Source organism: Lepidochelys olivacea (genome assembly GCF_965140295.1).
Source record: "Lepidochelys olivacea isolate rLepOli2 genome assembly, chromosome: 6".
Lineage (NCBI taxonomy): Eukaryota > Metazoa > Chordata > Testudines > Cheloniidae > Lepidochelys > Lepidochelys olivacea.
Window position 1 is genome coordinate 59,525,187 of NC_140416.1, and position 20,669 is coordinate 59,545,855.

Genomic DNA, 20,669 nt, shown 5'->3' on the forward strand with positions numbered 1-20,669 from the left:
AAACTAATGGAGTAACTGGTACTAATATTTGTAGGCTGTTATCTTCTATGTGGGCTGGACACTAGAGGGGGATGACACACATGCTTTGCCAGTGCCACATTTTACTTTTGCTGATAGCAAAATAATGTTGAGACTTTGGAATATGGAGTTCCTTTTCAGATTCTGGAGGGAAGCATTCTCTAGTGGTGACAGTTCTTTCTGACCCTGTCTCCTACAATAGTCTGTCCCAGTGCTATTTCTCCCCGTCCCGCCTATCCGGCTTGTAATTTCACATGGGAACAGAATTAATGATGAACCTTCAACTGTAGATTTGCATTTCTTGACTTCTGAGTTTGATCACTCAACATTAATATTTCTTTGGTGGGAATTTTTTCCAGAAATCTTTTGCTTTTGTTTTTTTAAAGAAAAGAAAAGAATAAAAGTTGCCAATGTGAACAGTATGTTCCATTATCAGGAACTATTTGGCTTGATAAAGATGGCTGCCTTCATAAGTAACTAAGGTTGCCAGGAGCCAAACAGCCCAGATAAAGGTCATTATAAGCCTTCATCTAGGCAACCCAAGCCCAACCATTATTGACAGAGGCACCCAAGTACTGATGAAAGCTGAGCAGAACAGTATCCGTAGTGTCACCTGTGTTTCTTACCCAGGATGGGAACCTGTGCAGTGGTGGAGTGGGAGGTTTGCCTCCTGGGTCTAGTGGTCCAACTTCAGAATTCCCAGCTTCATTTTTGCCTGAATCAGGATGCTGATCAATCTCCACACCCATCCCAACCTTTCCCCCCACTGGGCATCCTTCTGTCTCCATCTTCTCTGGCAGCTCATCATCATCAATGTCTGTCTCCTCCACTTGTGCAGGGCAGAGTGTTGAGGTTGTTATGGGTTGGAAGGTGCCAACCTCTGTGCTCATTACATGATGGAAGCGATCAGCACCGGGCTGGGGTTGGCTGTAATGTCTCTTTGCTAGCTGGATACTGTCTCTTGGGGTGCTGGGTGTCCGGATTTTTGGGAGAGTCAGACTATTGCCTAGTCCACATTCCCTCCCTGAAAAGCTTGGCTGTGTTGAAGTAATGAATGATGGCAAATCCAGTGTTGGCTCTGCAGTTGGGAGACAGCCATCAGGGGTACTCATCATTTCCCCTGAGGATGAGGAGTCCAGCCTGTGGGAGCGGAACTTGGCACTCAGCTCATCTGAGGAGTTGCCCAGCTCTGATTCCATCTGATCTGAGGTGCTAAGAGAGCTCTGGTTTCTCCCCAAGGAAGACTGGAAAGCCAGGGCTTCAAGGACACTTGCGGACTCAACTGCAGGGTCCTGTAGTGTGGGATCAGGGCACCCTGAGCTACTGTCAGAGATTACAGTAGAGAACGTATCTTTCTCTACAGAGGGCTTCCAGTTCAATGGGTCACGGATGACCCTGAGCATGTTCTGGGAGGGCAATGATTTATTGGCTTCTTCTGCAATGGAGGCTTCATCAACGAGGATCATACTTGGTGTAGGGGGAACACCTTTAGCAGCTCTTCCCGGACACTCCTGTTTGACACCCATCCCAAGGAGCACGGGATTCTGGTCTGGTTTCTCAAGCAAGGGTGACAATAGCATTCTGGGCACCATAGGATTATAGCTCCAAAGAGATTCAATAGGAGGGATGGTTGTCAGATCTAAAAAGAGAGAAAAAGGATAGTTAGGGCATTTAAATGTTTTTTGTCCAAAGTGTTGCTTGTTAGGATGAGTTCCTGTCAGATGTATTTCAGCCACGGGGTATGTCTACACTGCATGTGGGAGCAATTCTCCCAGCACAGGTCCACAGACTTACATGAGCAGAGCTAGCATTAGCATACTAAAACCAGTGTTTAATTTGTGCCAGGGTTTAGCCCCAGCACCTGTGGGCTTGCCACATCAGTTATTAAATTTACAAAATTGCTTGAGACCCAGGACCTAATTGCTTGAGCCCTGGCACCTCTTTCATTACAAATTAAGCACTGACTAAAAATAACTGCGTAGATGTTGTGGCTCGGGCTCTCAAGTCTCAGGGGTGGAGAAGGTAGGCTTGAGAGCCTGAGCTGCAGCCCAAATCACAACGTCAAAGCAATGTCTACATAGGTATTTTTAGTGCAGTAGCATGAACCCTGCAAACATAAGCCTATGGACCCAGGCTGGGAGGCTCACTCCCAGATACAGTAAAAAGATTACAGTATTTGAGTATTACAGTATTACAGTACTTGAGCATAAGCTTTCGTGAGCTACAGCTCACTCATCGGATGCTCCGATGAAGTGAGCTGTAGCTCATGAAAGCTTATGCTCAAATAAATTTGTTAGTCTCTAAGGTGCCACAAGTCCTCCTGTTCTTTTTGCGGATACAGACTAACACGGCTGCTACTCTGAAACCTCCCTGATACAGTGTAGACGTATTCCTTGGAACAGACCAATGGTCCAGCTACAATAGTGTCCTTTCTCTGACAGCAGCCAATACCCAGTGGATCAGAGGGAAGAGAAATGCCCGCAGTAACTTATATACCCATGCAACATTATGTCACAGGTGAGCTAACGGGCCAGAACCTCAGCAGTGTAAATCAGTATAGCCCCTGTGATTTCAGTGGAGCTACAGTACATTAAACTAGCAGAGTATCTGGCTTGATTTACTTCTATCCCCAGCTGGTGATCAGTGGATGCCCTGAACCATGAAGATTTGAGAGCCTTTGCGACTATTACCATCAGCTAAAGATGCTACCTTCATTCATATGAATGTCTAAATTCCTTTAAAATCTTTCTAAGCTGTTTTCCCCAATAATATCCATGGTATCAAGTCTCTTAAATGTATAATATGGTTTGTTCATAAGAATTTCCCTATTTAGGTTTATGTTTTCATTCCATATGTTGTTGTGTTACAGGATGGGATAAACAGGAATGCCTGGTTGGCCTTCCAAATGTCCCTTATTTAATGTCTATATAATACCTCTGCTCTGTCACTTCTTTCTCTTATCTTCCATACTGCGTAGTCTTAGAGACTATCTGAACTCTACAGATACCTTCTAATGGCGTCAGTGAGGGTGTGGAGAAGGATGGCGTACCCCTGCTCAACTAGCAGGAGGTTTGGCCTACAAACCCCCTAGGTCAGGGATATCCATGGGGAGGCCATAGGCCTCCTCAGTGCCTCTTGCCTTTATGGGAACATCATGGGAGCACACAATCCTGTAACTATCCAGTAGTCACTGACCCTGATCCTGCCCTCTGGAGATGCAGAGTGAGTTTTAGAATATGAAGGGGAACTATGAGTAGGTTAATGGTGACAAAAATAAGAATACTTTGTATTTATATAGGGCTTGTCAGCCAAATTAATACCCCAAAATGCTTTACAAAGCTGGTAAAATAAGCAGAGATATGCTCCAAGGTCACAAAGCAAGTCCGTGGCACCATGGGAACTGAACCCAGGGCACTTGTCTCTCAGCACTGTGCTTAGGTCATTAGCTCATAGCTACTCTAATGGCAGGACTGGTATTAAATTTTCAATGAATACCTGTGGAGCTGGTGAGGGAATAGCACCTCAGAGGGCAGCCATATCTCCATCCTGATCCCTCCCCTAGGTATAGGGCCTGATCTGAACAATGCCTTCATGTGAGTTTGGAAAAGGAAGTGCGGAAACTGCTCATTGAAACTCTCTAGGCCAGATCTGCTAGGGTTTCAGCCTTTCTGCCCAGGAGGGCCAAAGAAATGGTCTGGCCCCTCATCTTTTTAATCTTTTCTCAGACAGAAACCCACACCCTACCCCTATATGTCTAATAATGTCAGATGCTCTTCTCTGGAAAATCCTGACAGCCTAGAAAAATTTGTGTAGGGTCTGCAATAGAATGGAAATTACGTGGATCATTTCAGGTCTTCTGATAACCTTGACATTTATATTGTGTCTTCTGTCCCAAAGAACCAGATTCCAAGATGCTTTAGATAGAAATTATATATATATATGAATATCCAGGAATAACAAGATATAATTGATAATGGTGCCTGAGTATCATAGACTTCACAAGCCTTGCTCAGTGGCCAGCAGGGTTTACAAGGTCAATACAAATTGAAAGAGCACATGGACGGAGGAGAGGACAAAGGGTAAGGGAAATTATTGCTTATTATGGAGAGAATAAGGGTGGGATCCACAAAGGGACTTAAGCATTGCAACACTGAGTGTCATGGCACTTAACTTTTAGGCTCCTAGAAAATCACAGGAATATGCTGCAATCCACAAAGCCTGAGTTAAGTGCCTAGGGTCCTTATACAATGAATTGGAGAGACAGACACCTTAAAATGTGATCCATAAAGCCAGCATGCTAGACATGGTGCCACCTAAGCTAGCTAATGGGGGATGCCGATGACAGGGGTATATGCAAAGCCCCACCTCCCTAAAGGCATTCCGCACCTAAGTTTGGGCTGCAGGGAGGCAACCATCTCTGCTTAGCGATCCATGAACAGGGACCAGCCACCTGAAGTCAGGCAGCTTAGCTGCCTAAGGTGTTTCTTGCAGGAATGAATTAGGTGCCTGTCTCACTCCACATAGAACAGCTGGACAAAGAGGAGAGGGTTCTGCCCCCTGCCTTTTGACTTTTAGCCCAAGGATTAGAACATTGACCTGAGATATAGGAAACCCAGGTTCAAGTCCCCCCTCTCTGCCAGAAGGTAGAAAGGATTTGAAAAGGAGTCTCTAACCACTGAACTATCGGATATTCTCATGTGGGGTTCCCTCAGTCTCTCCTCTTGAAGCTGTTCCACTGTGGACAACTTATGAAGAAGTGATTGGCACACTAACCACTGGGCTGTACCACCATTCTCACTTTCTCTCTCTCTCTCTGCGTCTCAATGACCGTTTAAGTGTTTATCCACAATGGAACAGTCCTGGGACTTATGTGACTAAACCTAAGGCTTAGGCCCCTAGGTACCTTTGTGAATCTGGGCCTAAAACCCACATTCTTGAGAAATATCACAGGATGACTGGCCCTTTGAGAGGGAGCAGAGTCCTGTGCAGCTGCGACTGATTACCTGCTGCCCAACTGGGCTTAAGGGAAGGCACCTGGGTCTGCAGCACAAGGCAATAGGAGAGGAAGCTGCAGAATAGTTTGAGACAGTAGGGGAATAAGACTGCAGCCTGCCTAGCCCAAAAACCGGGAAGAATTAGAATGAAGCTGGAAGGCTTGGATCCTCTTCTGTGGGAACACCCAGGACTAAGTTTGACACACTGTGGGGTGGGGGAACAGACTGTGGGTGGGTGTTGGAGTGGACTGGGGTGAGAAGGATTACTAGTACTGAGTGTTTTTGAATTGTATATACATAAATTAGACCCATTAGAGGAATGTTTTAAGGACTCTGGACTGGGAGACTTATTTAAGGAGCCCTGAAGATGGAAGGCAGGGTGCTGTACTGGGCATATATGTCCTCTTACTAGATATAAAGGAACAAGGACCATCAGTGCAAGACCCTAGAGGCACAAGGAACTGACTGTGACACCCACCCAGTCCTAATATGATGCCTGTATAAATTCTCCCAACCCTGACATCAGTGTAACTCTGCAAAAAAGTCATTCATATGAAATATTACAGTATGTTTCCAGAATCCCAGGCATGTTGGGAGATGCCTGTAGATGAAGCTGTTAATATCAGCATGGCTGGTTGCAAGAGATTTATCGGTCTACTGAGGCCTCTCAATTTAGCCTGGCAAAGTGAGTCTGTGCAATTAGGTGGGGGTAGGGGTTGGGTGGGCAGTGCTGAGCTGTCTGCTGTTCAGTGGGTTGGGATCCAGGGAACACTTAATACTAGATTATTAACACAGCTTACCAGTCATTCTGTCTGTGTAAACAGCCAGAGCCAGAGGGGATGAGAGAAACCCACTTGCAAAGCACCTGACCGGAAGTGTGCTGGGATTTGGCGAGAACTTTGCATGGTTTCCCTGGTGATGGAAGGGTGGGGGCGAGGCATAAAACATCCCAGAATAAGAGTTTAGCAGGAGAGAAATGCTCCCTATCTGCCTAGTGCAAATCTAGGTCATCTGCTCCCATTTCTAGACTTTTTTTTAAATGGACTCAATTTAGGCTAGAAAAGTTGGGGAAAAGGAAACTCCCTCCTTTTAACAATGAATTATATTCTGATGAAAGGTGCTGGATTCACAGTCCTAGAGAAGAAAGCCTTCTCTTTAGCCACAGAAAAGGTCAGGGGTGCTGGAAAAATGTATGTAGTGGGTGCTGAGAGCCACTGAACCAAACTGTAAACCCTGTATATAATGGAAACCACTTCAAGCCAGGGGGGTGCAGTAGCACCCCTAGTTCCAGCACCTATGGAACAGGTACAGCAAAGGCATAGGCAATGTAAGCTTCTTCCTTATCTGCCAAAATGCCTCAACCTTGTGCCGGAGGGAACACTCTCCTCCCTCCCCCCAGAGCAATGGGGAGAGTTCAGTCTTCTTGGCTCAGTCAGTCCTTACTTCCACTCTGGTAAGATGTCAACAAGAAGTCCAATAGTGCCTCTTGTGATGGTGACTCTCTGGCAATGTGGATGCCTCTACCCAGGGAGGAAGTATAGTGAAATTCATCAAGGACTTGATCTTGCACTACTGAAGTCAATGAAGGTTTGCCAATGACAGCCTTGACCCCCTGAGCAAAAGGACCAGCCAGGCCCATTAGCTTGGAAGCAGTCGCAGCCTCCTAAACCAGAGGTCCAAGATTCAATCCCCACTGGAACCAAATAAGGAGCATTGTTAGGATAAAAGCAACTTGCCGTCTATAGCTTCTTCCATCCAGATGGTTTTACAAACATTGATATAATTAAGCCTCACAGGTCAGCATTATTGTTCACATTTCAAAAATGGGCAAATTAAGGAACAGAGGTTATGCCACTTGCCCAAGTCATACTTACTAATCTATGGCAGAACCCATGATTCCTGACTACCAGTCCTCAGCTGGTTACTAGGTTACAATTCCAAAATGAACATATTTACCTTGTAATGCATCTTGAAGGGCTTCAATTTGCTCTGTCAGCCTCTGATTACAGTTTTTCAGGTGGTAATTTCCTAGCTCAAGCTATGAAACAATAATAAAAACTGAAAAAAATTATTCACACACTCTCCCCAACATTAAGAAGTGTTTAGGTGTCTGACTGCAATTAAGTGTCAAGATAAGAACAAGAAAAAGAACAGATAAATTTAACTTTAAGCTCTGAAGCCCTTCTCAGCAGCAGCTTCTGCCAGTTGGAATAGCCCTTCTGCACCTACCCACTCTTCCCAAATATCCTTGGAAAGCACCTTTCTTCTCCCCTGCATAGGCCCCATCATTTCTCTCACTGCTATTATTTATAATTTACCTGTAAAATATTTTGGAAAACAATTGGTATGAAAGAGACAGCTAAACTACTATTACTTGGGAGTGTCAGCTTTCCTTCCTCTTGCACACAATGTAATGGGATACCCCCTGTGCCAGGAGGGACTGGGTGGGGAACACATGAAGTTAACCCTCACGAATACATATTCAAGGGAGGGGAAAGAAACACATCACAGCGAATAATCCAGGCAGTACTAAAGAGACTGGGGACTCTCACCCAAACACAGGGTTCACATAAAGAATCCCTGCACGACCTATAGGTGTAAAGCACCATGCTAACAACTTCCTTCCTGAAACAAATTGAGAAATCCAAAGTTTGGAGATGTATGTGTGGCCTCAATCCAAGGAGTAAAGAGTTACTGAGTCTTTTAAAAAGTGCTTTGAGATGGGACAGCAGGAAACTGATCCAGTGCGCACTGAAGTCAGTGGAAAGAATCCCATTGACTTAAGTGGGCATTGGAATGAGGTAAAGCCCCAGGAGCTGAGAGGGGTTTGGAAGAGAGGGGAAGGGCAGACATGAGGGAATGCCATGCTGGAGGAAAACAGTGTCACACAGAGTTAGTAACTTTAAGGAATAGCAGGAAATAAAATGGCTATGTGCCAGGTGCTGCCTCAGGAGGAATGACAGGAACTGCATCTCAGGATTCACAGGAGAGGGTGACCGTGGGGAAGTCTTTTGCTTCCTCTAAATGAGAGAACAATTTACTTCAAATTCTGGTTCTTGGAGGTGGAAATCTGATCATGGCAACTCAGCACCAGTTTACTCCATTAGGCACAAACTTTGCCCAAATCAGTAAATTGTCCTAAGTCAAGGACAGAGGATCTGCCCCTGCATCATGAGTTGTGTGCTCTGGCAAACATTAACTCCTTTGTGGCAGTGAATATCTTTACTCCTGGGGAAATTCTGTACCAAAAAATTAAAAATTCTGCACACAATATTTTCAAATTCTGAAAAATTCTGCATATTTTATCAAAATAACACAATATAATCATACCACGTTTCAATTATTTTTGGTCATTTATTTCAAAATACCTGTCAGCAAGTATGTCTGTAACAATACAGATGACAAAAAAGACCCCCATGTGTCCCTCCACTCCCACTCAGACAGCCATTTTCCCGATCCCCATGTGGCCCTGCACCTCCCTCCCCACAGTGGCCCTGCGCCTCTACTCTCATTCAGCCCCTGCCCCAGTCTGTCCCACACTAGCCCTTATGAGCCCCCCTCTGACTCTCCAGCAGCCCCACAGTGTCTGTCTCCCCATATCCCCTTTCTCCAGACCTAGCCCCACAGGCACTGTGAATAAGGCAGGCTTTTTCTCTTCCCTAGCTGGCCAGGAGCTGTAGCTCTGTTCTATCACCACAGCGCCATCTGGTGGGAAAAAGGAGGAACTACAGCAGCTTTCCAGCTGAATGACAGGTTTCAGAGTAACAGCCGTGTTAGTCTGTATTTGCAAAAAGAAAAGGAGTACTTGTGGCACCTTAGAGACTAACCAATTTATTTGAGCATAAGCTTTCGTGAGCTACAGCTCACTTCGCTGTAGTTCACGAAAGCTTATGCTCAAATAAATTGGTTAGTCTCTAAGGTGCCACAAGTACTCCTTTTCTTTTTCCAGCTGAAGTATTTTCTGCTGAGGCTGCTCTGTTCTAACACTGTAGTGCCCTCTTGTGGGCAAAAGATGGAACTGCAGCAACTTTCTGGCAGAAGCTTTTTTCAGTGCAAAAAATTAAAAATATGCATGGCACATTAAGTATGCGCCTGTTCAGTGGCGTTGAATTCCCACAGGAGTAAGCCAGTGTAGGAGAATACAAGCATTTAAGACAACATTAAAAGTTTCACTCAGTGCAAGAAGAGACCTGACATAAAGAGTTTCTGTATGTAGATATCACCCACACTCCAGTCTGATGGCTGGTTAGTTAACTGGGTGGCACAATAGCTATGCCTTTGAGTGACCACATTTTGTCAATGACTTTGGAGAGCCCATCCTGCCTGTTGGCATGAGGCAGTGGTACAGAATTCCCCCAGGAGTAATAATATCTTGCTTTTATTGTCCATACAAAGTGCTCGATTTACAACTCCAGCAACATATAGAATCACCACTCCCAACTGCACACCACAGAAGCTGACAACAGGCTGGAGACTCACCTCTCTTAGCTTAAATGTTACCCATTCCTTGATCTTGGCAGCTTTGTCTTGAACAATTTTAGCTTCCTCAGCCCTCAACTGCTTCTGTGGCAAAGAGAGGATTAAATGTATTATGGGAACATGGTCATGATGTTCTTAGTGGGTTAATGTAGCAGTAGTGGTTTATAAACTGGAACTTCCATTTAGTGAAGTGGTCCCAGGACTAAAGTGTAGTTAGATATTAATGCTCACCTGGCCTCTGATATCAGGCCCCTTTAAGGTGTCTGGTGATTTCAAGATCCACTTGAGTCATTTTTGAAAATTTAGGCTAACAATTCCAGGGTATCTGTTTTGGGGCCCTGTTGTATCTTGGCCTAATTCCATCTTGAGCAATTACATTCTGCCTCCCAGAGTTTCATTTGTACATAGTCTTCTACTCCTCTTATCCTACATTATTATGTAATGTTGCTCTGCGGTGTTAAATAGCTGTAGTTTTCCACCCAATCGGTGGCTACATGTCAGTGGAGAATTAAACAATTCCTGTGTGTACCTTGTAAAATGTTTTGCAGTCCTTCAGAATGAAGAGAATTCTATAAATGTCAATAGTTCTATCTGGAGCTTAGAGGGCAGGTGTTAGAGTTGGAGGTTTAGGAAGGATGGTTACTTTGAAAGCCTGAAATCCCATCAAGGTCCCTGTGACACACAGCTGTTGCTCTCACTGAGAAACCAAAGTCAACGTAATATAATCGGGGACAACAGGCTCAAGACCTGAGACTGGACACCCAGGGAGCAGTGGGCTGTCTATAGGTGGTATATTGTCACAGAGTGACTGAGCCCCTTTTTAGGAAGAATGTGTCACACCTCCTGTGACTGAACTGGTGTATCCTAGCTACCACTGATTAGGGGATGAGGTAGCATCTGGGGTCAGGAGATATAAGGAGGCCTGGGAGTTGGAAGGAAGAGAGACAGGCCAAAAGCAGACAGATGGAGACTCTGGAGCTTTGGTTGAGCCTCTAAACTTTATCAGGAGACGATGGGGATAAGCCCAGCAACCTTCTATTTGAAGGAAGATTGAGGACTGAAGAAGAGTCAAAAGTGACAAAAGGCAGCAGAGCCAGAGGCTCTAGTTTATGCCTTTGAGATGTGCTTAATCAAAAACTATCCTGTGACAAAACTGTTCTCAGCCCAAGACAGCACTGAAATGTTTGGAGGGACCCTGGGAGGGAAGGGGGAACTGAGTCAGGGTGCCTACGGGGCACCTTCCTACCATGAGGGGAAACTCAAGGAGGATTTTACAGGTATGTTCTGTGTGTGTACAGTGCCTAGAATAAGTTCCTGGCCAGGTCTCCTAGGTGCTACAATAATATTACGAAGAGTAATGTTTGAGAAATCAAACAGGGAGTATTCTTCCCAAGTGATTGCCAGGGTAATGACACCATGCCATCAGCTTTGCGGTTATGTCATTTTTCTCTTTTTCCCTTCTTAAGGGAATTTGCTGCTGAAAGATGCTAGACTGATACTGCTGGAAAGTGAAGGCCTCTGTTTAGCCTCAGATCAGGTATAGCGTGGGTGGTGGCAGTGCAAGGCTCCCCACTCCAAAAATAGCTTAGATACCTTACAAGGAGAAACCAAGCCTACGAGCAAGAGGGAGAAGTTCAGTCTCCCTGGCTCCTTTAGCCATTGGCCTCTCTACTGAGGCTGACAACAAAGGTGACAATTGTGATAGTGGTTTTGTGCCAAAGCTGCTGGAGGCTTTTATAACATGGAGTCTAGTTCATTAGAAACTAAGGATAGTAAAAATGATCACTCGCCTCCTTTTTGCACTCTCACAAAGTAAGAGAATAAAGGGTTCACTCAATCATTGGCACGTACAGATACAACAAATAAAAATAAAACTGCTACTTCATTGTTTTAATTGCTCTGTGCAACTCAATGCCACAGCAGCACATCTAGTTCAGATACTGTTTCTGGATTTAAATAGTCCTGGATAATTCTATGACCAAATAATGACTCTTACTTTAATATGCTTAACTACAAATGTTATCAAATCTCATGCTTCATGTCAGGGAGGTAGCATTCTCTCCCTTTCCCCCCTTGAGTACAGCATTGTAACATTTGCAATGTGTATTACTCTACTTATTTGCCTTCCTCTGAAGCATCAGGTGCCAGCTTCTGCTGGAGATGAGATTTCAGACTTGATTGACCAGTGGTTTGATAAGACCTGGCAAATCTTATATAATGCATTTTACATAGGCCTTTGAACATCAATCAAATTGTAATGACCCAGACTAGATTCAGATCAAAGACAATGGTAAGAGACTCACTATCCTATTACCACACCCCAGAACCACTAAAATCTCTACACTTAAGAATTGAATCATATAGACAACCAGGATGTCAAAGGCTGTTTTCAGTCTGAGATGTCCACTCTCCCAGTCTAGTCTGAATTTAAACCAGTCATCCCAATAAAGCATTTTCACATCCCATTATGAATCACCATCAGCCCAAACTTAAATGGGGGCAGATTTGACTTTGGTTTTGTCTATTTGGATTCCTGTATTTCTCCTTGGCAGGAGACAGGTTTCAGAGTAACAGCCGTGTTAGTCTGTATTCGCAAAAAGAAAAGAAGTACTTGTGGCACCTTAGAGACTAACCAATTTATTTGAGCATAAAGTTTCGTGAGCTACAGCTCACTTCATCGGATGCATACTGTGGAAAGTATAGAAGATCTTTTTATACACAAGATCTTCTATACTTTCCACAGTATGCATCTGATGAAGTGAGTTCCACAGCATGCATCCGATGAAGTGAGCTGTAGCTCACGAAAGCTTATGCTCAAATAAATTGGTTAGTCTCTAAGGTGCCACAAGTACTCCTTTTCTCTTGGCAGGAGAGGAATCTTGCTTTGATCAGAGAACCATTGTACTAAAGACTCGGGTCACCCTACCAGCCAGAAGGAGATTGTTTCCCTTCATAGATTGGCATAGATGAAAGCACATGGATGCTAGAGAGATAAGCAAAGCCTTGCACCATATGTTACCTACAGTCCCACTGGCCCATGCATGCTACAGATCTCCCAGTGGAAGGTGGCTTTACCTGTTTCTCCAGCTGCATTTTCAGTCTGCCGATCAGATCATCCTTTCCTTGCACTGTGCCCAGCAGCTCCTGGTATTTTCTGTATAGGGTACTCTCTGATTCGCTGGTTTTCATATTGGCCAATTTCACCTTCTCTTCCATTTCTCTGACCTGAAAGATACCCTCACACTTTCACTGTAATGACCATGGGTGGTGGTGGTGGAGTTAATGAAAATTGAATGTGATGGCATGAGTTTCTTTAATGGTAACCACTCTGAATGGGGGCTCATCTTTATGATGGAGGGAAAGAAAGAAAAATCTGACCTTTGAAAAAAACACTCTTACAGGCCTAAGGTACTCTGCAATTAATTTTATTTTCAAATGCAGTGTGTTCAGTTCTGACATTGCCACTGGCATCATTAGGGGACAGGGTGAAAGGCAATGAGAAACAAGAGAAGATACAAGTTTGTATCTGAGCACTTCACAATCTGTGGTAATAGGGAGGCCATATAAATACCCTACATTATATAGAAAGGCAGGGCTCTCTACACTGACTACTGCGAATACCATATTGAATTATTTACCCCCATTAATACCAGATTCAATACTTCAAGATCCTACTTGTCCTCTTCAAAGCCTTTGTGTTGTAACTACACTGGGGAAACTTACCAAAAAACTCCCACTGCTATGATCCCTAGTTTAGACAAAGCTTTGACAGCTTCTGGTGGTTTTGCAACTGTGCAGGTTAAACCTGCTAACTAACACAGTGGTAAAAATGCTGAAACCCATCAGAGCCTTGCCTCCCTTTGGGCTCCCTTCTATTCTACTTTATGTAGGTTTTTATACCATGCTTATCACTGTAGTATTTGATGGCCTTCTAGTAGTGCATTAAGCCACCTAACACTTGTGTGTGTGCTCTCTCATCCTCTCCCGAGAGGGAGAAGCATGTGCAGTGAAGTGTCTTGTTTTGAGGAAGGGGGAGTGTTTTAAATATAACTATCTGCAGCTATGTGTTTATATTAGAGAAGGCAAGGTCAAAATAATGCACCCTGCACTTGGAGTGGAAAGTGGTGAGGTTTGTGATGGTCCCTAGTTCCTGGAGGAGTTCATGAGACAGTCTTAGGCTGACCACCAAAGAAAGTTCTGTCTCCTGCACAGATGAGCTTTACTCTTGTTAAGAGTCCATTGTCCCAGTGGAGCAGAGTTGTTGACCACAGTCTCCATCCTGGAGCTTTAGATGATCCTTGTGGGTATCTTGGGCCCAGGTCATGGAGTGCTTTGAAGATAAGGACAGACCTTGAACTTAATTTGATAAGTCTATTGGAAGCCACTTTAGCTAGTGGAAGACAGGTCTGATATGTTTGCCATAGCCTGTGTTGCTGAGAAGACAAACATTGCATTTTGCAGTAGCTGGAGTTACGCAGAAGACAACACTGCATTCTGCAGTGCGGAAGACTTCATGCCCAGGCATTGCTATAAACCATCTAAGAGGTGATGAATGAGTGAATAACTGAGGCCTGACCTTTGTCCACTAGAATGGGATGGAATTTTCTAGCCGAGTGTAGATGGTAAAAATGTTACTTGCAGATGCTGCTATGTGAGAAAAATCAGAGTACACCTAGGCTATGGACTGAACTGACCAATTGTAGGCACGTGTCTTCAATGACCAGAGACTGCAGCAGGGCTGCAAGTCCTTCAGAATACTTTCATCTGCCCACCAGCATCACCTCTGCCTTGCTTGGGTTTAGCTTTAGCCAATTGGTATTAATTTAAAAGCTGATCTCACACAAGCACTGGGCCACCTTGGTGGTAGTGGTGTGGTTGTACATGGTAAATGACAAGTATTATCTGAAAATTGCTGGCACTTGAGTCTGTGCAATCTGACCAGTTCACTTAGTGGGTGCATATAGATGTGGAAAAAGATCAGAGAGTAAATTGATCCTTGTGGAACTCCACCAGTAAGGGGTGCAATTTCCTCATCACTGCTTGTTGGGAGTGATATTGCAGGAAGGGCTCAGCCCAGGGGTGGAAAAACTATGCCCCGTGGGCCACATCCAGGCCTTGAGCTCCCGCCAGGGAGTGGGATTGGGGGCTTGCCCTGCTCCACGTGTGCCATGGCTCCTGGAAGGAGTGGCATGTCCCCGCTCTGGCTCCTACATGTCCCCACCCTAAACTCCACCCCCGCAGCTCCCATTGGCCAGGAACCACGGTCAATGGGAGCTGCAGGGGCGGTACCTGCGGACAGGACAGCGCGTAGAGCCACCTGGCCATGCTTCTGTGTAGGAGTTGGAGAGGGGACATGCCACTGCTTCCAGGAGCTGCTTGAGGTAAGTGCCGCACAGAGCCTGCACCCCTGACCTCCTCCCATGCCCCAACGCCCTGCCCCAGCTCTGATCCCCCTCCCGCCCTCCAAACCCCTTGGTTCCAGCCCGGAGCACCCTTCTACACCCCAAACCCCTCATCCCCAGCCCCACCCCAGAGCCCACACCCCCAGCCGGAGCCCTCACACCCCCCTCACCCTTGCCCCAGCCTGGAGCCCTCTCCTGCACCCTGAACTCCTCATTTATGGCCCCACCCCAGAACCTGCACTCCCAGATGGAGCCCTTACCCCCTCCCGCACCCCAACCCCCAATTTCGTGAGCATTCACGGCCCGCCATACAATTTCCATACCCAGATGTGGCCCTCAGGCCAAAAAGTTTGCCCACCCCTGGCTCAGACCATTTTAGCACATTCTACCCTGGACTTCTACTATCTTTCTCAGGTGAGATGGCAGAATCTCATGGTCAACAATGTCAAATCCGGCTGAGGTCCAGCAGGATGCCAACACTAGTTCATGTGAACAGGTGGGAATTCTTTTGTATTACAAAGTTTTAGTGCTCTAGAATCTGACTTTTCTTTGCAACCCTCTGAGACGACTACTACTACTTTCTTTCCCAAGCCTATTTCCTAATTCCCACTGTTATCATCATCATCTAACCCTGTGAAGTGTCTGAGTCTAGTTTGTATGGAAGATTCTATAAAGAACTTGTTTTGCTAGATAGTAAAGTTCCTTACCAATAACAAACTGACCTCCTTCAGCTTAACTGGGGGGAGGGATAGCTCAGTGGTTTGAGCACTGGCCTGCTAAACCCAGGGTTGTGAGTTCAATCCTTGAGGGGGCCATTTAGGGATTTGGGGCAAAAATTGGGAATTGGTCCTGCTTTGAGAAGGGGGTTGGACTAGATGACCTCCTGAGGTCCCTTCCAACCCTAATATTCTATGATTCTATGAACTCAGCCTGGTAATTACAAAACTTAATGAGTGTCAAATACCCGGTACCATTGTCTTGTCAGTAAGACTTGAGTTGTGAATAATTCTCAGACCAGCTCTTCCCAAATGCCATTCTGTCTTGACAAAGGCTTAGGGCCAGCATGGCAGAGTGCTGGCAATGACCAGGTTTCTTCACAGATTCTGCATGAGAGAGCAGCTTACGCTCCATTGGGCAGCCCTCACCTCAGACTTGCAGAAGCTGTGTTTTGTCCCCTTGTCTGTCTGCATTAGACAGAGAGAAGCAAACTGCTTCTCCCTTGCACTGAATCAGAAAGGCAGGCATCTGCCATCCCAGCCAGAAAGCTAAGCTCACTGAGTCGGATGTTTTTTATGTGTGTGTCTGATGCCCGAGTGCTGACTCTGTGCTGGAGGCTCAGAGTAGGGACTGCAGACATGTGGTTTCTTTAATTGAGGATGGCAGCTGTGGGAGCCCATTGAATTAGCAATCCAAACAGCCAGTTTCATGGGGTGAAAGAAAACAAAAGACTCTAAACTCCATGGGGAGCCCTTTCATTTGCCAAATGCTTCTTATTCACCCAGAATATACCTGTTTGTGGGAGGGGCAGCTCCACTTCCTAAAGCTGTTGGATGTAATTAAAGCATTTCTACTGAAAAGCTGCTTCTCTCTCGATATTGATATGGGTAGTGCTGTTGGAAAAGCAGCAACTTTTGGGGCCCAAGTCACTCCCCTGGGTTCTGCCCATGTATGGCAGTACAGCCTGGGCTGCAGGCCTCTCACTGGTGGAAAGTGTGCTACGGTAAGGGTCAGTCACAGTGGCACACACCACCAACCTGAAGAATCTCCACTCTGCCAGAAGTACAGAACGGGCTTGTTTTTCCCAGAAAGTGGGAAGAATCGGCTGGAAGGGTCAGCCTCTGTTAGTGGGTTTCCTACAGAGCCTTGGCTGGAATGTAAAACAATGCTGTCCTGGCAGAACACCTGGAGAGGAGAGGTAGATGCCATTGCTCTGCTGGTTCAGGGGGTGCAATTGCCACCTCTGTGTCAGCAAGGCTGAATCAAGGCCATTACCTTTTAATTAAGTCACCAGGTGGTCTAGTGACCTCAACAATAGCAATAGCTACAATCTCTTTGCCTGTCTCACCCACTGACCTGTGTTACAGTCCCATGCTCAATCCTTTCCTAATCCGCTGCCCACTCACTTCTGCCATTATCATCTCAGCATTCAAGAATGAGCTGTTCACAGGGAGCAGGGGGAGGAGAGGAACCTCTGATAGCATGGTGCCAACAACCCAGACATTTTGCACGGGGACCAGCTCGTCGTTAACTTCACACACAGTATAATTTTATTGGGGGTTGGGATGTTTCTAGTTGAGATGTTGCTTGTTTACATTTCATAGTACACTTGCTTTCACTTTGGAAAAACTGCACCAGGGTCAGAGAATCCCACATGAGGGCTAATGGGTCTGGAATTTAAGCTATTTTGTTACTTCTCTGGAGTGATATGGGGCTCCTGGAAGAGAGGAGATGATGCTCCTGGGGCAATGCAAGCTTCCCTCTAAAAGCTATGTCAATGTACTTCAATCCTGAACTGCAGTAGCGCCGGCTATTCCACTCTGAGGCCCCTAAAACAGGAACCAGTGGATACTGACCCCCATGCAACGTGACATAGGTATATAATATCTTGTAATCTTGAGCAATGTCATGGGATTGGGGCCAGGAAATAAGTCAGTCTCACAACAGCATTCCTGTGCATTGCACTGTGTTTTACAGCCTCTATGGTGCCCCAACATTGCACTTCAATCTTGATCTGCAATAGCCCGCTGTTATTCTGTGGTCCAGTGTGACATACTGTGTGACAATTAGTCACTCCATTGGCTTATCTGCCTCCATGCCACAGATCTGTAGGTAAAGGTGCAGCTTCTCTGCAGGATTCTTCAACTATTTTGGTTGCAGAACTGAAATGCAGGTGTCATGTGTTGGGCTTAACTCCTTTAGGGCCACCCTTGAAACTCAGGCAGGAGGATAGCGGGGCAGGACCAGAAATATTAATTCATTGCTCTGTAATAAGTGTCTCCCCAGTGAAGCTTCATAATGTTGGGTGCTCTCTCTACAGTGGTTTGGAGACTATTAAGAGTGCAGGCTTGCTGGGTTCATAACAGTGTCAGTGTTGGAGAACCTCTTACCTGTTTTTCTGCATTCTCAGCCCTCTGCTCTGCCTCGACTACTCTCTGCTCCAGCTCCTGCATCTTCACGGCCAGAAAAGAGATTTGACAGTGAGCAGAATCATTAATTTTTTTTTTACTCATAAGCTGCTGGTTTCTTTAACAGGAACTTTGATCTTTGGCATTCATGGGGTTAACTGGACAGCTCTGACCAGGAAACAAAGATCTTTGATCTCCCACAGCCTACCCTGCCACCCCTTTTGGATTTGCAAGAACCATTTCCTCATTAGTGAGCTTCACCATTCATTACATGGGTCAAAGGAACATCCCTGGTGCCCTGACCCGCCTCTGCAATTTATACTTGGTGGGTTGTCTCTGCAAGTAGTGTGGCTATAGCCCATCCTTCTTTCCTGTGCTTTCTCCAAACAGTGACTCTTTAATAGGGGGAAATAAAACTGAATACAGCTCTGAATGGCTCCCAGTAGGCTACATACACTATCTAAATCTAAATAGGTCGAGTAGATACTGTGGTCTAGCTACAAAAGCAGCCCCTAATCTCACCAACGCTACAGGTTAATGATCATTTAACATTCCTATTGTACCTTTTATCCCAAAGAATTTAACTAACTGGTCCTTAATTGAAGGAAAGCTCACAGCAAAGTCAATGGATGTCTCTGCTTGATTAAAGAGTATGGAATTTAATCCTAAACATACAGGAATTCCTTCACCTTCAGTGAAATGCAGCCATGTCTGGAGTGAAACACAACAACTAGTTAACACACTACATAACTATGTAACGATAAAATATGAAGTCAACTGTATCCAGTTTAAACTGGAGAGAGGATTTAGAGGCAGAATGTAGTTACCCAAGCTAGAATTTGGTGTAGGGCCTATTTTTGCCAAAAATATCATAGGCTTTACAAGTGGTTACAACCTCTGTTGGACAATTGAAGCAAGAAGTGGCACCCCGGCAACTAACACACATGCCAGCTGTCCCTACAGGCCCTACTTATAGCACAAAGTATAGGGTTTTTTCACTCTATTATTCCAAACCACTATAGAACCCCTATAGAGTTAACAGAAACTGTAAACTTTCTATAGACTTTGATAATGAATTGTATCTAGGCCCCTACTAAATTCATGGTCCATTTTGGTTAATTCCACAGTCATAGGATTTTAAAAATCATAAATTTCATTATTTCAGCTATTGAAATCTAAAATTTCAAGGTGGTATAATTGTAGGCGTCCTGACCCAAAAAGGAGTTGGGGGGGGTCGCAAGGTTATTGCAGGGGGCGCGGGAGGGTTGAAGTACCACTACCCTTACTTCTGTGCTGCTGCTGGTGGTGGCAGTGCTTTCAGAGCTGGGCAGCTAGAGAGCGGCGGGACTGGCCGGAAACCCAGCTCTGAAGGCAGAGCTGCCACCAGCAGCAGCGTGGAAGTAAGGATGGCCTGGTATGGTATTTGCCACCTTTCCTTCTGCGCTGTTCTGGCAGCAGTTCTGCCTTCAGACCTAGGCTCCCAGCCAACAGCCGCTGGTCTCCAGTCACCCAGCACTGAAGGCAGCTCAGAAGTAAGGATGGTGGTATTGCGAACCCCCTGCAACTCCCTTTTGGGTCAGGACCCTTAATTTGAGAAACGTTGGTCTCCCCCATGAAATCTGTATAGTATAGGGTAAAAGCACACAAAAGACAAGATTTCACCGGGGGGGGGGGGGGAACGGACACACACACCAGATTTCACAGTCCACGATGCGTTTTTCATGGCTGTGAATTTGGTAGGGCCATGTAGCAAGGTGCTGCTGCAAAAGCACCTAATTAGCCCCTGCTCAGCCAGCTCCAATCAAGAGGAATAGATTCGGACTGGTGTAACAGGCATGATTCCTGGCCTGGGGATTGGCTCCACCTGTGGGCCTGACAAGCCAGTAGTTATGAGGGCTGGGAGCCAGTATGAAGGGGGGCTACCAGGAGAATGGGCAGTCTTCTGGCTGTGGGCTGATTGCTTGGGAAGGAGGGAACTAATCCTGTAAGCCTTGTACGTAGCTCAACACTAATGGTGGGAGAACTGTGTGTGTAAATAAAGTCAAAGGTGCTGCATAACAGGAAGCCTCTCTGAGTTTTATTGGGGCAGTTAGCGGGCCCCAGGAAGAGGGGCGGGCAGAGGACCCTGTTACAGGCCCTAATTATATCCCTGCTATAGAATTCTACAGGATAGTTCAAAAAAACACAGAAAAACCTCACTCTCTATTAAATTCTATAACTTTTTTGAATTTTTTCTTTGGATCCCTAACTAAAGGTCTGTAAAGATTCTGTTGGTTTCATCCCTTCTAAATTCTACAAGACTTTTCCATAATTTCAGTGGCATTTAAAAGAATGTCCCTATTTTTCTTTTCATGTATCCCTTTTTGTAGCTCTCAAATGTTAGCAGGTAAGGAGCACAGCACATCCTAACAGCATGCTGTAGCATTGATTCAGCACTAACTAATTTACTTTTCACTATTGATGCCACATTTCCTCCATTTGCATTTCAATCAGCTAGGATAGTCAAACCAGAGGGTCAGATTCACATCATTATTAACAGAAGACTCAGTTTATCATTCCCCTTGTGATAGGACAGGAGTAAGGCCTGTCAGTGCATATCCCCACTGTCGAGGGGCCCTGTGCCAGGCACAAATCAGGCTCTGCCGCCTCTG

At 45.5% G+C, this 20,669-nt stretch overlaps 1 protein-coding gene across 3 annotated transcripts in view; it reads right to left on the minus strand.

Annotated features, from left to right (window-relative positions):
• The window catches only part of PLEKHH1 (pleckstrin homology, MyTH4 and FERM domain containing H1), an 83,928-nt gene that overhangs the window by 42,748 nt on the left and 20,511 nt on the right, over positions 1-20,669 (minus strand). For all 3 annotated transcript variants that reach the window (XM_084629885.1, XM_084629886.1, XM_084629887.1), the window contains exons 3-7: positions 18,001-18,063; positions 12,567-12,716; positions 9,492-9,575; positions 6,969-7,050; positions 645-1,657 (exon numbers count right to left, since the gene is read on the minus strand). In XM_084629885.1, the coding sequence (XP_084486011.1) occupies positions 645-1,657; positions 6,969-7,050; positions 9,492-9,575; positions 12,567-12,716; positions 18,001-18,063 (1,392 nt within the window). The remainder of the gene's footprint in view (positions 1-644; positions 1,658-6,968; positions 7,051-9,491; positions 9,576-12,566; positions 12,717-18,000; positions 18,064-20,669) is intronic.